A 14,940-nucleotide genomic window follows, 5' to 3' on the forward strand; every position below is an offset into this window, starting at 1 on the left:
AATTTTATAACCTGGAACTTAAATGGATTGAATTGTATGTCATGAATCTACACAAATAGAACATATTAATGAAATGGGGTGGGGAGATTATTATAGTTTGTAAAATTGTTTACAAATAAAAATGATCAAAGTTGCATAGGTATTTACCCCCCAGTGCTGTGAAAACCCCTAAATTAGCACTTGCCATCGGAAGTCACAATCACTTGAATGGAGTCAAACTTTATGCAATTAAAGTGTCACATGATCTCAGTTTAAATACACCAGTATACACCTGTAACAATCTACACCTGAGTTTCTTAGAGAAAACATCTAAAGAAACTTATGGAATAACTTGGAAAATTATTAACCAGGGTTTGGTTATTTAAAAAAATCCAAACTTTGACTATCCCATGGAGTGCTATTAAATCTTTTAGAATAATGCACAACCTCGACTAAAAGTCAATGACCTGTTAAGGAGGACATTACTGCAAGAAGCAGCCAAAAAATAATAATTTGCAAAATGTAATATTACTGGATATTTTGTGTAGAGTCATGGCCTTAGTTCCCAATTAACAGGGGGGGGATTTGCTTATTCAAGGCACTTACCATCCCTTAATTTTCAAAACTAATTTTATTGAATGTAATTAAAGCTTTTGTCTTTTTTTCAAGGGGGACAGCATGCGGCAGCGTCATGGTGATGCGTGTCGGGTTCCCGTCCCTCACCACCTGTTTGTCAATCTCAAGAGCTTTACTTACAACACCATAGGAGAAGACACAGACATTTTCTTTTCCCTCTATGACCTTCGGGAAGGCAAACACATAAGGTGAGGAGCATTATGAGTCATTATCCCAAGAAAGGCAAAATCATAATGAGATTTTTTTATTGAGATGGGAAACATTGTGTGTTCAGTCCTTATGCGTTTATTGGTTTGGGGACTCAAATTATTTTAGCGGTTATATGATGCAAGGAATCCAAGACATTCAGTTTAGATATTGCTTTCTGCACACTACTCGAGGACCCCATTTCCTGTCCTTAGGGCATATTAGTGTAAGTAAGTAGTAAGTAAGTTTTAATCATAACGCACATTTAAAACTACAGTAGCTCCCCAAAGTGCTGTATGTAAATACAGACAGGGCCCAATAAATAGGGGGCATGGTGGCTTAGTGGTTAGCACGTTTACCTCACACCGCCGTGTTTTTGGGTTGAAATCCCACCTCCGCCCTGTTTTCATGTTTTCCCTATGCTTCCGGGGTTTCCTCCGGGTACTCTGGTTTCATTCCCCAGTCCAAAGACGTGCGCTGTAGGCTTATTAGCATGTCCATATTGTCTGTAGTGTGTGAATGTATGTGTGCCGTGTGATGGGTTGGCACCCCATCCAGGGTGTGCCCCGAGTTTCCTGGGATAGGCTCCAGGCTCACCGACGACCCTGTATAGGATATTCTTTATGGAAGTTGGATGAAATAGCAATAATAATAGTAATATATAGTAATAATTGTAATAACAATAAACAGACAAACAAATAAATAAATAAATAGGAGAATTAATAGTGCAGATTATTCCAAATAAAAAATTCCCTGCTAAGCATTGCTACAAAAACAGTTCTTAGGGTGCTGCTGTGTGCCCTTCTTGAAGGTATCTTCTCCTCAGAGCTAAGGAGGGCCTAGCAAGCACAAGGCCTAGAAACCTTCATGAGCTTGCAAATGTATGCACAAAATACTCTTTGATGGGGCCAGAGTATTCTGCAGTATGTTAATGTTACTGTCAGTTATGGCTAATCATTTTATGAGATGGAAGGTTTAAAATCTAATGTCTATAAACAGCTATTAGGGTTCAGAGTAATGCACTATATAACATGATAAACAGAAATAGTGACCATGATAAACACAAAAGCACGCACTCTTCAATCAGTACAAATTACACAAATGGACAGACAAATGAAAAAAGTTTAGTTTGGTGTTTTTTTTTTCGGTTTTTTTTTTCGGTTTGAACGAAAAGTTTCATTCAAACAACAAAAAAACCACACTAATTTTACATTTGTACTTTTGATTGGACAATGTGCGCTTATTCTATCTACTGTTATTTTCTCCCCTAAAGGTATTTTAGGGAGAAAGATTTACAGAGTAATTAATTGTTCACATTCATTACACCCACAACTGTATTTCACAAGTGCTGTCTTATTCACTGCTGATGACGTGTTACAGATGCCCCAGCGATGGAGGTAGCTGGAAGTCAAATCTAGGATGTTTGTCACCCTGTGTAATCATCTGACATGACCATCAATGATTAGATGCATGGATCTATAGTCTGGACTAGAAAGAAATCAGCCCCAGCTTCACTTCTTCATACCAGTCTTATGACCACTGGTGGTGCTATTGCTCTTAGCTCCATAGCAATCCAAAATAATCCACTTTAAAGTATTAGTTTACATCAAATAATCTTAGCCATATTAACACATTTATGTATACCAGCCACCTCCCATAACCCCTCTTACTCTGTTTTCAATCACAGCTAGAAGTGTTTGATATAATATTTTGGCCTACTGCTACTCAACAAACCCAGCCCTTGCAATTTAATTTGATTTGTGCTTCTGTGTATGATAATGGTACATGAAATAGGAATGATTTTCATGGTGCTGAAAGATTTCAAGTATTTCCAAAAAAAATAACCAAGTCAAAACTGCCTCACACTGTCCTTATTAAGGTTTGTTTTCAAGAACAGGTCAGGTACTGCTTTTAATAAAGCATAGATTAGCAGGGGAAAAAGAAGCAGGAGAAAAAGGGAAAACATAAATAAAGTTGGCTAAAATGGAAAATTTATATAAAATCCAGTTTATAAAGTCCAACTTTCTGTGAAACCCACTTCCTTGCTGCTTCAAAAGAGACCAAAAGGTATAGCTTAAGCATGGAAATAAATGGCTTTTAAATCCACTGTTACACCTCATATTAGACATATTTATTTGTATCTTAATTTGTCGTAGTGACAACGTTGCCTCACTTTTTATCAAAATGACCCAAAATGCCAAATTTACAGTCTTGGTAATGATAACTTCTAAGAAATTAAGCCATCTCTGAGACTTTCTTGTACCGATTGCTGGAAACATTCAGGGTGTAAATGGTCTTCTAGAAAACTCCTACAGCTGAAGATTTCTCTAAAATACAGATTCTGTCTCAAGCTGTAACAAAATATCTGCAGACGAAAAATGACCAGTGATCACTGGGATTATAACATGGGTAAAAATCTCGGTGAAAATCTACAGCTTTAACCATAATCCTAGATCATGTAGAAATTTTAATCATATAATCAAGTAGAAATATGAATCAAATGAGTGCCGTGGATGTCAGAACACTTGTCTGTATACAGTTATCTTCTAGTGTTGTCAAAAACCATCTCGTTATTTCTAGTTTCTTGATTATTTTGAATTTCTGAAGAAACTCTTAAATCAGTTGGGTTTTTTTTTTTTACTCACTACATTGCTTTGTGGACAATTCTCACACTCCTTGTGTGTTGTGGACCATGTTTGAATGCTGTGTTATCTGTTTTGGGGGCTTGTGACCTCTTCTACACAACCCAGGGACAAGATTTGAATAACAGCAAGCAGGACTAGGTCATCCGGCCAAACAAAAGGGGTACCAATACTCAGACTTTGGCTAACAGCTTGGGAAAACTTGTTGTCACAAACGTCCTTGCCCCCAGAGGCTTGGCAGAATCGGGAAGAGGAAATGAGTATCAGCTGGGAAGGCAATCATTATTTTCCTCCATGCTGTCACAGCGAGAAACACCCTCACAGGAATTCTGGCAAGCATAGTGCCCACAAGCTCCATACAAGCCATTATATATTATTCTGTCTAATTTCATCTTTGCTGACTTTGGAAATAACTTTTTAGAAGTTTGATGGACATCTTGTTTGTGACTGGTAGTTAACTCTGGATTGATTAATGTACTGTTGATTGTGACAAGCATGGATATGTCATTCACATTTTATGATAAGAATTCTTTGCACAACGTCAGTTCTCCTGCTTGAAAGACTCAGAGTCAGATTTTGCGTGAAGGGAAAAAGACACACACAGAGAAATGTAGATGCTTGCCGAAGGCTTCCAGAACCTTGCTGCGAGTCTCCTGTGAGAATTTCCACTGCTAAGATGAAGTTGATCTGTTACTACAGAGACATCACACACCCATTTGTCTCTTTATGTCTCACTCTCTTGGTCTGTCACAATCTATTAACTTAGTGAACCTTAAGCGACATTACAGCAAACTTTCCCACTGTGTTTTTAGCTTTGCTTCTCTTCCCTGCTTCTGAAACCCACAAATTGTATGCAAGCTACGTATCAAACCATAGCAAAAGAAGCATTATATAATTATTTCACAAAAATTATTCTTCATTTCTTTTAGAATTACATGCTAGGATTTTTATAGCCAACCCTTACAGTTGTAGAAATAGCAGAAATTTGATACCATACTTTGTCTATCACAAACATTTTGACTTTGGATAGTTTTTAAATGTACCACATTTTGTGTAACATTATATAAGCCCTGCCAGTCTAATGCTAGCCAAATAATTATTCACAACATCTTGGCCTCTCTCTCTCACTCTCACTCTCTTGCTCTCAATTTCTGTCCACCCACTCATCCGAGTCTTGACGGTCCATTAATGGTCCTGCAGCCTCCCACTTGAAAGCTGTCCACCGCTTCTTTCCACAGTCAGCCCAAAATTGTATTACACCTCATTGCAATTAAGCAAAGATAAGCCTGATACTTTATTCAGATCTGGAGGTAGTATCCCAATAATTCTCCAACTAAATGTGAGAAGTATTAGCTCCTGTTGGTAACTATTGAAAGCTCTTCTCATGAAGGTATTATAGTAAGTGTAGGAAATTGTCTGGTAATGAAGACGGATGCAAGTGCAGAATAAGTTTAATACAAATCAAAAGAAAACACAAAAAGAAACTATGAACACATGGCATGGTACCAGGACTAGAAAACAAACATGAAGCAATCCATAAGAGACTAGAGAGCATAACACGACAACAGAATACAAATGCAAGACTAAGAGTGCAGTGCAAACTCTGACTATATATACACACAAGTGCTCATTGACATCAATGTGAATCAGGTGCACGTGGTCATGTGACAGTGATGCCGTGGGGTGCAGTGGCTGCTGGGAACTGTGGTCCCGTTCGTTGTGGTTCGTTCCGGCATATCCATGACAGAAACTGTATGCCTTTTTATTTCCTCTATTCCCGCTCCACACATTAACCACAACATCTGGCCCAGCTTGGTCCCCTGCAGCTCTCTGAATGGTCCTGCTGTGTCTTATTCATTAGACTGCTCATCCTGATTTCCCACAAAATAATACAGCTGTTGTGCCAGTAAGACTCAAGGACTTAAGTAAGCCTTTGATGGAACCCTCAAAAACATTTGAAATCATCTCTATTTGTTGGTATGCTTTTGTCAGTTGGTGGCACCGTGAGGCAGCAGATAGTGTTCATGCCACAGAGCTCCTTATTTGGAGATACTGAGCTCCAGTTACTGCCTGTGAAGAGTTTTTCATGTTCTGACAGTGTCTTTGGGTTTGTTTTCTCAGAGTTCTCCAGTTTAATACTAACATGCCAGTTGGTGGATTTTCAAGTTGTATTCCTGCCTTGTGCCTGGTGTCCCAGGGGTAGGATCTGCAGTGATCCTGACCAAAATAAAATGACTACTGAAGATGAATGAATGAATTGCTTTTGTAAGTTGTCTAGTCTATACTGTAGGCATACAGTCCCTCTTTTCCTCTACCATGTGTTCAGTGTGGACAGCATAGTGGCACAGTGGGCAGCTTGGGTTACTGTCTATGTTGAGTTTTATATGTTCTTCCCATGTCTGTGTGGATTTCCTTTGGGGTCACTGGGTTTCCTCCCATCTTCCAGAAGAGGCATTTGGTTAAATTAACTACTGTATTCTCAATTGCCCCTAGGTGTGAATGTATGTGTATGGTACCCTGTGATCCAGGGTATATTCCTGCTCACATGCAGTGTTCCCAGCTTCGAATACACCATGACCCTGACCGAGTGGTTACTTAAGATGAGCGAATGAATGAATGTGTTCAATGTGTGTGATTGTGAACTGCCTCAGGGTTTATGATGGCTGGCTTGGGAACCATGGTATGATACGGTATAGGTTTTAGACTATTTTACTGATTATACTGTCTAGACTACCAGCACCATCGGCCTGCGCCATTGGAAACAATTTGGACAGCATCAAAAATGGATGGACAATTTTGAGCATACCTTTTCAATAAACTTTTTTCAAATTCAGCTGCCTTGTTGTTCTTGATGTAGTTTTCCTTTCATTGAGTCTTTCACTGCCTTTCGAATTTGACATGATTACATAACCAACCACTCAATTGAAAACTCACTTCATCCCCCAGTACTTGATTGATTTATTATCCTGTGAATCTATGATTGTTTCATTCCATTTTTTTGTCAGGTCTCAGCCAGTAAACAACCTGAACTTGCCTCTTATCATTAAGCAGATCATTCATCAACCTTATAGCCTTTTTGGAATTTGTGTAACTATGCTAAAACGTGTAACCGTCTTTAAAATGCACTAACAGTAGTCAGAGCTACCTTTAAATTGAAAAAAGCCAAAGAAACACTTCTCTGTTAACAATGAAAGGCTTTAATGACTACCCGTCATTGCTTGCAAAGGACAATGTTGTTTCCTCTAGTGAAGGCTGTTGTTGCTTTTCTGCAAACTGATTGAACATTCTTGGCAGGGCAGCTTGTCAAATCAGTGAGTCAGCTAGTGTGCAATGATGCATATTCCCATGCTGGTGAACATACACACGTGAAAAACTGAACAGACGTGTCAGGAATCTTGTTGCACGTGAATGCAATTTGGAGAGTGTTATTTTTTTTTTTAGTTTCTGGAAACCACAGACGAGTGAGCATACGCAAATAGTCCTTAATTGATGGTTTTTCATGAGTCCTCAGGCATAGCTGGGGTCAAAACAGAAAAGGTTACCACAGGCAAAAGCACACAAATATAAAGTGATGACTCATGGTAAACAGGAATTAGAAACTATAATTAAGACAAATGAACTACTTAAATAGTAAGTAATAGTAAAGAAAGCAAGAATTAGAAGTTGAACTTAATCAAATAGAGCTGATCAGTTAAGGGCCCACCAATGGCTCTCAGAAAATTCCAGGATTAGAACTGGAAGTTTTCCAAACACTAGCTCAGAATCTTCTCTAGTAAGCTACCACTGACCTCTGTGAGTGTCTAGGAGTCCTTCTTGTTTATCTCAAATCCCCTCTGCACATATATTTTTAAGTAAGAGAGATAAACCACTGCACACAAACGCACTAAGCATGCTGGAGAGCTGCAAATGGAAATAATGAGAGGTATAGACCAGTTTTACTTCATCTCTGTCCCATTAACGAATGCATGCTGAGTGTTTGCTGGGGTGAATTTCTGGGAAATTAGGAAGCTTGATAACAAACCCGAACAGATAGAAATGGAAAACAGGAAACAAAACAAAGAACAAAGAACGACACCAAGGAAGATAGCATTGGGGGAGAAAAAGCTATATCTAGAAGGATTAAGGTTGCCCTGTCAGGAGGAGTTTCATGTAGAACTCCTTTCCGAAGATAAGAACCCTTAATATCCAAATAATTAATGAACAACATACAGTGGTGGTTAGGGATGTATTTGGCCACATCTTGATGTGTCCTAGACAATATAGAATGGCTGACTAATAACCTGTCTTTGAGGGTTTCTCACTGAATCAAGTTACTTTTTAAATGTCCAGCCTTGCTGCTGTGTTGGGTACATGTGATACTTTTCAGTGTCTTTGGGAAGAACATTTTACAGACGTTATATTAATTAAGTCCACTCTCATATATAGGCTTCTATAACATATGTAAGCTAACAAGTTTAACATATATATCGGTTGAGGCAGGACCCGAGACCGTGAACTCAGCATGTTTTATTGTGGGAAATCCAAGACTCATCATCATAGTCAATAGCGTGGGTCAATAATGAAGCAGGCAGCAGCAAACTAAGCTACACTAGGTATATGGCCAAAAGTATTTGGACACCTGCCCATACCCCCAAACTGCTGCCACAAAGTTGGAAGCACACCACTGTCTAGGATGTCTTTGTATGCTGTAGCAATAAGATTTTGAGTCTGGAATTAAGGGACTCAAACCTGTTCCAGCATGACAGTGGCCCTGTGCATAAAGCAGAGTCCATAAAGAGATGGTTTGCCAAGGTTGGAATGGAAGAACTTGAGTGGCCTGCTTTGCAAAATTTCCTGATTTGGATTGCCAACTGGGCACCAAGCCTTCTCGCTTGACATCAGTGCCTGACCTCACTATGCTCTTGCGGCTGAATTAGCACCAATCCCCACAGCCACGTTTCAAACTCTAGTGGAAAGTCACAGAACAGAGGGGGCTGTTACAGAAGCGAGGGAGTCACATAGGGGTTCAATGTGGTCAGGTGTCCACATACTTGTGCCTATAGCGCATATAATTTGCATATAACGTGCAATAATCAATAACTAGAACAACCTGGAAACAGGAAATCAAGGCTCAGCGCTTAATGGTACAGGGCATGATACAGTTGCGTAGAACAATGATGCAGAGGATATAAGAAGGAAAAATAACCACAAACACAGAACAGTTAAGTTCAATCTGTAACAGACCAATGATGGGACAGGGGCGCAGACAGAACGAAAACCAAAAACAAAGGCACATGATGAAAGAAACAAAAGCACAAGAAGAACTAATAAGAATTTTGATTATAAGATAACCATTAAGGGAGATCGCATGTTTGCTCCATTAAGAAATATGGCATTTATTTTAATTACTACATTTGCTGCAATGGACTCCATGTTGGAGTGTATAAAGTTTAGAAGGGGCACGTTATCTGTATATTTAACCATTGGATGGTATTGTTATAGGAAATGCTATTATTCAGTTGGATAGTAGTGCTATATTAAAGCTGTAAAGTGTATTAAATGACATGAAAGCATGCAACAAATACATTACCAGACACGAGCTTGAAACTCCTGTCTGTTGGACACACAAAAAGTATATGAGCTACAGTACATGAATCATTTTATGTGGGCTAGTATTTAAAAGGGCACCAGTTTATATGCAATGTGATATCTTCTACACACAGCAGTTTATATAAAACAAATAAAATAAGTTTAAAATTCAAGAACATTGGTAACTTTATATCCCTGTGCACTGCGGACAAGTTCATTAGAGTTGAATGTGTGCGAGAGCAGGTGTGAACGGGGCCAGAGAGACAAATGGATGGCGCAACTCTAAATGACTTTTCTTCTTTTAAAGAAATATGTCTTCATCCGATGCAGCATCTGTCTGGTCGGCCTATTTTTCTATCCGCCATGCCTCAGGTAGACTACATTCCTCTTGTCTGTCTTCCTCACGCAAACTCTCATATAACCCTGACACCCTGGTTCCATTAGGCTGGGCTGTGGCAGAGAGGAAGTGTCCTCCTCTCATCCCTCAGATCTGATTAAAGCTTCCCACTCTCCTTCATTCTCCCCCTGTCATCGCTCTGTCTCTCCATCCTGACTTTCCCAGACCCCCTGTGGGAAACGAGAGGAGAACGAGACACATTATTAACCACCCACCTTCTCTTTAGTCTCAGCTCCTTGTGTGAGAGAGCCGCTAAGGTGTCAGAGCGCCTGCAGGAGGCCGCCTTTAATTGACATTATGTAGAGCCGTTTGTATTAAGGAACAGCGGGACTTATTGAGTTGTTAAGATTTGAGCCACTAGGCGTCTTACGCTAATGATTTCAAGGTGAATTTAAACATGTGCTGTTTTGTTGCAGTGAGAAGTTCATGGTGAAGCTCAACAAAAACGGAGGCCCAAAGAACCCGGAGAAAATCGACCGGCTCTGCGCACTGTTTACGGTAAAAAAACAAAAAAAAAAAACCGAGACCAGGATTTCCATTTTTCATCCATCTGTTTTTGTTTTGTTTTGTTTTGTTTTGGATGAAATGTGCATTTTAAAATGTGAATAAAAAAAAAAAATCCTAAATGGAGGTGCTAAAAAATTTTAAGCATCTTTAAAAATTGCAGGTTTTGCCAAATGGCTGAGGTTCTCAAAAAAGAACAAAACTATTATGGAAATAACTTTTTGTAAATACAAGTCAAAAATTCAAACATTTCAATGTACAACTGTCCCTGACATTTTGTGCGCATGACAAATAAACTTAAAACTTGAAATTCATTTGCATTTGCATTCATATTTGCATAATCGGTGTTGTCTAGATGCCCAAAATGCAATAAGGCCAAAAAAAAATTAAATATAAGGTAAACGTAATAACACAAAATATTAAATAAATAAAAAGCTTGCTAGAACAGTATATAATTGCTTACTGAATAATACTATTTTGTATTGTTTACCTTCATAATAAACTACAGGTTTAAGGATTAATAATTCAATGTAGCAAAGTAAATATGCACAATAATGTGACACTAATAATATACTGTAGAGTTGCAGTTTCTTAGATAGCTCCTAACTGTGTGTATTTGGCTGTAACAGTTTTTACACCTTGTTATTTTACACACTATTTCAGAATAATCAACATGCTGGAACTTTCCTTTCATGTTTCTTTTCAAAAATGTGCTTTAGGTTTCTGCGAAACGTCTGGATGGAAACCTGCCTCATGCTAATCACTATGGCTATGCTACAGAACATTAAGCACACATTTATATCCAGTAGTCATTAGTAAATTAACACTTTCATTTACATCAGACTTAATACACACCGAGTGTAGAGATCACATTAAATAACACTTTAATTTGGCTGTAAATTGAACAGTGGTGATTATGCTGGGCAGCTTTAGCGCAAGGGATACAATCATGTCCTGTAAAATTAACATTCATTGCTCGACAATATGCCTCATATCTCTCTCTCTCTCTCTCTCTCCCTCCCTCTGTATCTCCACAGGACCTGAGCAATAAGGATATGAAACGAGACCTGTACATTGTAGCTCAGGTCATCAGGACTGGTAAGTCAGGCTATAAAGTTCCCAGTAGAATTTTACCTCTATAAAGCAGACCTAAAATCTCTGCCCCCTCTCCCTCATCTTGACTTCCTTTGCTTTGAGCCGAATGTGCTCCATTTGTTTTATTTATTTATTTATTTATTTTATTTTTTTGCACTTTACCTGCTAAGGAATTCACATTACAAGTGCTGTTATGTAACTGCAGCATTGTGCATTTGGGTTCAGTAAGGTGCAAAGGGAACAGTACAATCAGTGGAATGCAGCCATTGGCACAGTATGTGTATTGCCATGTTTCACGTTATCGGGAGATTTCAACTATTATGTTACTTTCCCCCGGCTATTTTACATGAATCAGTAAAAATGAAAAGGATTCATGCTGTTCTTTATTCTCTGGATAAAGTAAAATGTTAAAGTAATCCTTCCCACATCAGGATGCTGTGAGGAGAATGTGCTATGAAAGGTCATCCTAATATGCTAATGTACCGTGCTAAAATGTTAAAGATTTTTTAACACCCTGTTTTTCCTTATGTTTATCTGTTTTAGCTTTTTGAATAGTACTTATTACATAACATGCCTTGCTATTATATTTTATTACAATTATTATTATTATTACTACTACTACTACTACTATTATTATTATTATTATTACTTCTACTCATGGGAGCATGGAGGCTTAGTGGTTATCACGTAAGCCGCTGTCCTGTGTGTGCGGAGTTTGCATGTTCTCCCCGTGCTGCGGGGGTTTCCTCCGGGTACTCCAGTTTCCTCCCCCAGTCCAAAGACATGCTAGGCAGGCTGACTGGCATGTCCAAAGTGTCCGTAGTGTATGAATGAGTGTGTGAATGTGTATTTCTGGTTGTGATCTGTGATGGATTGGCACCCCGTGCAGGGTGTACCCCGCCTTGTACCCCATGCTCCCTGGGATAGGCTCCAGGTTCCCCGCGACCCTGAAAGCTAAGCGGTATAGAAGGTGGATTATTACTTATTTATTTCTCTCATTTCTGTGGCATTTTCTTTTTTCTTATCTTTTCTTTTCTTTCTTTCTTAGTGCACTCTACAGCATAGACATGTGACATTTCAGAACGCTCGGCTCAATGAAAAGAATAATGAGGAAACCCTTAGGAGGCATTCTTTCACTGTTTAGTTGTCATTCTGTCATTTTTTCAGCTCTGTGTGAGCTTTGCCTATTATAGAGATTTGCTGGCATCACTAAATGTAAATCAGTTATGTCATGAATGCTCTCGGTAATATATGGGTGGTTGGCATTTATCAACATACAAACGTGACTAGGAAGAAATCCGACGTAACCAAAAGTTTTGTAAATCTTTTTGGTTTAGCCTGTGAAAACATTTACACGCAACCTTACTAGAAGACTGGTCACTGAAGCTCAGTGGGTAGGTGTGAGTAAAGGCACAAAAGTGTAGGTTTTTGTGAAACACTGAATAACCTTTGTAAAAGTTTATTAATGAGATTAAATTACATCTTGAATCTTTCAGAAAAGGTGCTAACTCTAGTGCAAGTTTCCGTTTCAATTACGTTAATGTTAGTTAGCGCTCAAATGTTAGCGAAGTTAACAGGAGGGCTACAGGTTTGGTAATGTAACTTACATTTACACTGTGTTAAAGTGAACAGTGTGTGCTATTTGATATATTTAGTCATTTCCATAATTATGTTTAATATTTAACCGAAAATCTGTCGTTTTGTGTATTTTGGACTTCCACACGTTTGCTTGCCAAACCTCTATTATGAATGTTTACTTCTGCCAAAGTACGGACTTATTATGTCTAGCCAGAGCTTTTACACTGTTGGTTTGCAGAGTAGCTTCTATTGACTTGAATTCATTAGCCTGCAATCAGGTGTGTTCGATCATAGAAAGCTCCAGACAGTGACAGCTCAAATATGCAGTTCATTGCTTCTGATTTATGTTCCTGTTCCTGAACATTATTCCCTCACTCCATACCACAGTGACATTGCTGTAACAGTATCATCCATTTGTGGATCATCCATGTGTGGATATTGACATGGTAATGTAGTGCTTTCTCTACATAGGGCGAATGCTGCTGAATGACTCGAAGAAGGGCCCTCCACATGTGCACTACCGACGCCCATACGGATGCGCTGTGCTCGCTATGAGCGATGTGCTGCACACCATATCAGAGCTAAAGGAGGAGAAAGACTTCGTGCTCAAAGTTTACACGTGAGTGTCTGCGTATGTGTGTTTTTAAAATGCATGGTTGACGCTAGAGAGGACCCATTAGTGATTGATGATGTACTTTATGTGCAGAGTGGAAATGTACTATTGCTGATGCATTCCTCTGTCTCGGTACTGTCATTTTTTAAGGCAACAAAACAAAAGTTCTTTTGTTTCTTTTAACCCTTTTTCAGATTTTTGACTAAACTGCATCCATGTCTTCTTATAAATGGTCGCAATAAAAATATAAAATACCTACAGACAGATTTTTGTCCACTCGTGACCACCGACTTAACAGATAAGCTCCGCCCACTCGGCACAATTATGCCATGTCGTATATTTCTGAAACTCTTGCTTGCTGATATGCAGTGTCAGTTTGTGTCCTGATATATACAGTACATGTCAATTTCCCTTTATAAGTCTTATAAGAAGGCTAACACGTTAAAACCACATTGTATTTTTTTTTTTCAAAATCTGTTTTATTTATATTCAGAACCAAAATCTCTTTTTCTAGATGATCTATATTCATTACATTTTACATATTCGTTCTTATTCCTAATTAGACGAATATTGCAACGGAATTTCCCAAAATTAGCATTTTTGTTAGATTTTATATAATTTTTATGTTAGATTTTATTTATAACAATGTGTTTTTTTTGATTGAACAACTTTTCTGTTAAAGTCTTTCTCCTGAGAGCATCTTCACAGTGAAATAACCATTTCAATTTCAGTAATATCAAGAGAAGAGCTTTTTTTTTGTTTGTTTTACTGTATGAGAAGTATGCAAAGTCGTATTCGTAAGCCTCACTGGCATTAATAAATGCACATTTTTAAAAAGCCTCAATGAGAGAAATACCTGTAAAAATGGTGCATCAGCAATCAACTACCAAAGATAAACTGTGATGTGTATTGTTTTTAAAAAATTGGTCATATTGTAGTGTCTTGCCTTAAGTTCTTTTGCACAGTGGGTGTATTTTGTCATGGTTTGTTAAGCATTTATGCCAGAATCTGATGTCAAAATAGGCTTAATTAAAAAGTGCAACAGCGATTCCAGTAGCGATTCTAATCAATTTCGAATGTGCTTAGTGGTAAAATGTGGCATTGCACAAATGAAGACCAGCTAGTGGTTAAACCATGCTAATGTTCTCAGTCAAGGTGGCCTTGATTGAGGGTTTTTCTTTCAAGGTAAAGATCCAACCCACTGGACATCAAAACACAACTGGTTGATTCCACTGCCGCTAATTATTTTGGTGGATAATTAGACATATAAGGTCTTCTCCGTAGTGCGTCTGACATTCTAACCAGTTGCTTGAGTTTATCTAGTTAGAAACGATGAGGACAAATTTTGATCATTTGTCTTTTGGATTTTAAAAAATTTACGTTACCAACCAAACAACCAGTGATAATGGTTGTGACTCTTGCAAATGATACTTCCAGAGATTGCAAACCTTATAATGCTATGGAATGAAAATGAAACACAAATCCTTAGTTCTGCTTCGAAGGTGTATGGTTTCCCACCTGATATTCATCTTGTGTTTGCTCTTGAGAAGAAAAAAAAAAAGTTTGACAAAACACAATGGAGCAGAACACAATGGATATACTTTGTAGAAGTTTGCATCTCAATCCCAATGTTTCTAAAATTCCACCTACGTAATAGATGTTTCACATCCAGCTCCTTCTATCATAGACCTTCATTATGTTTGTGTGCACCGATGCCAGCTTGGTTGTTGTCTGGGGAACAA

The 14,940-nt window shown here is 38.3% G+C and overlaps 1 protein-coding gene across 5 annotated transcripts in view; it reads left to right on the forward strand.

Moving 5' to 3' along the window:
* dock3 (dedicator of cytokinesis 3) overlaps positions 1-14,940 on the forward strand; it is a 235,807-nt gene that overhangs the window by 153,855 nt on the left and 67,012 nt on the right. For all 5 annotated transcript variants that reach the window (XM_053652788.1, XM_053652791.1, XM_053652790.1 and 2 more), the window contains 4 exons: positions 649-803; positions 9,825-9,906; positions 10,950-11,010; positions 13,057-13,204. In XM_053652788.1, the coding sequence (XP_053508763.1) occupies positions 649-803; positions 9,825-9,906; positions 10,950-11,010; positions 13,057-13,204 (446 nt within the window). The remainder of the gene's footprint in view (positions 1-648; positions 804-9,824; positions 9,907-10,949; positions 11,011-13,056; positions 13,205-14,940) is intronic.

The sequence above is a fragment of the Ictalurus furcatus genome, chromosome 21, assembly GCF_023375685.1.
Source record: "Ictalurus furcatus strain D&B chromosome 21, Billie_1.0, whole genome shotgun sequence".
Classification (NCBI taxonomy): Eukaryota; Metazoa; Chordata; class Actinopteri; order Siluriformes; family Ictaluridae; genus Ictalurus; species Ictalurus furcatus.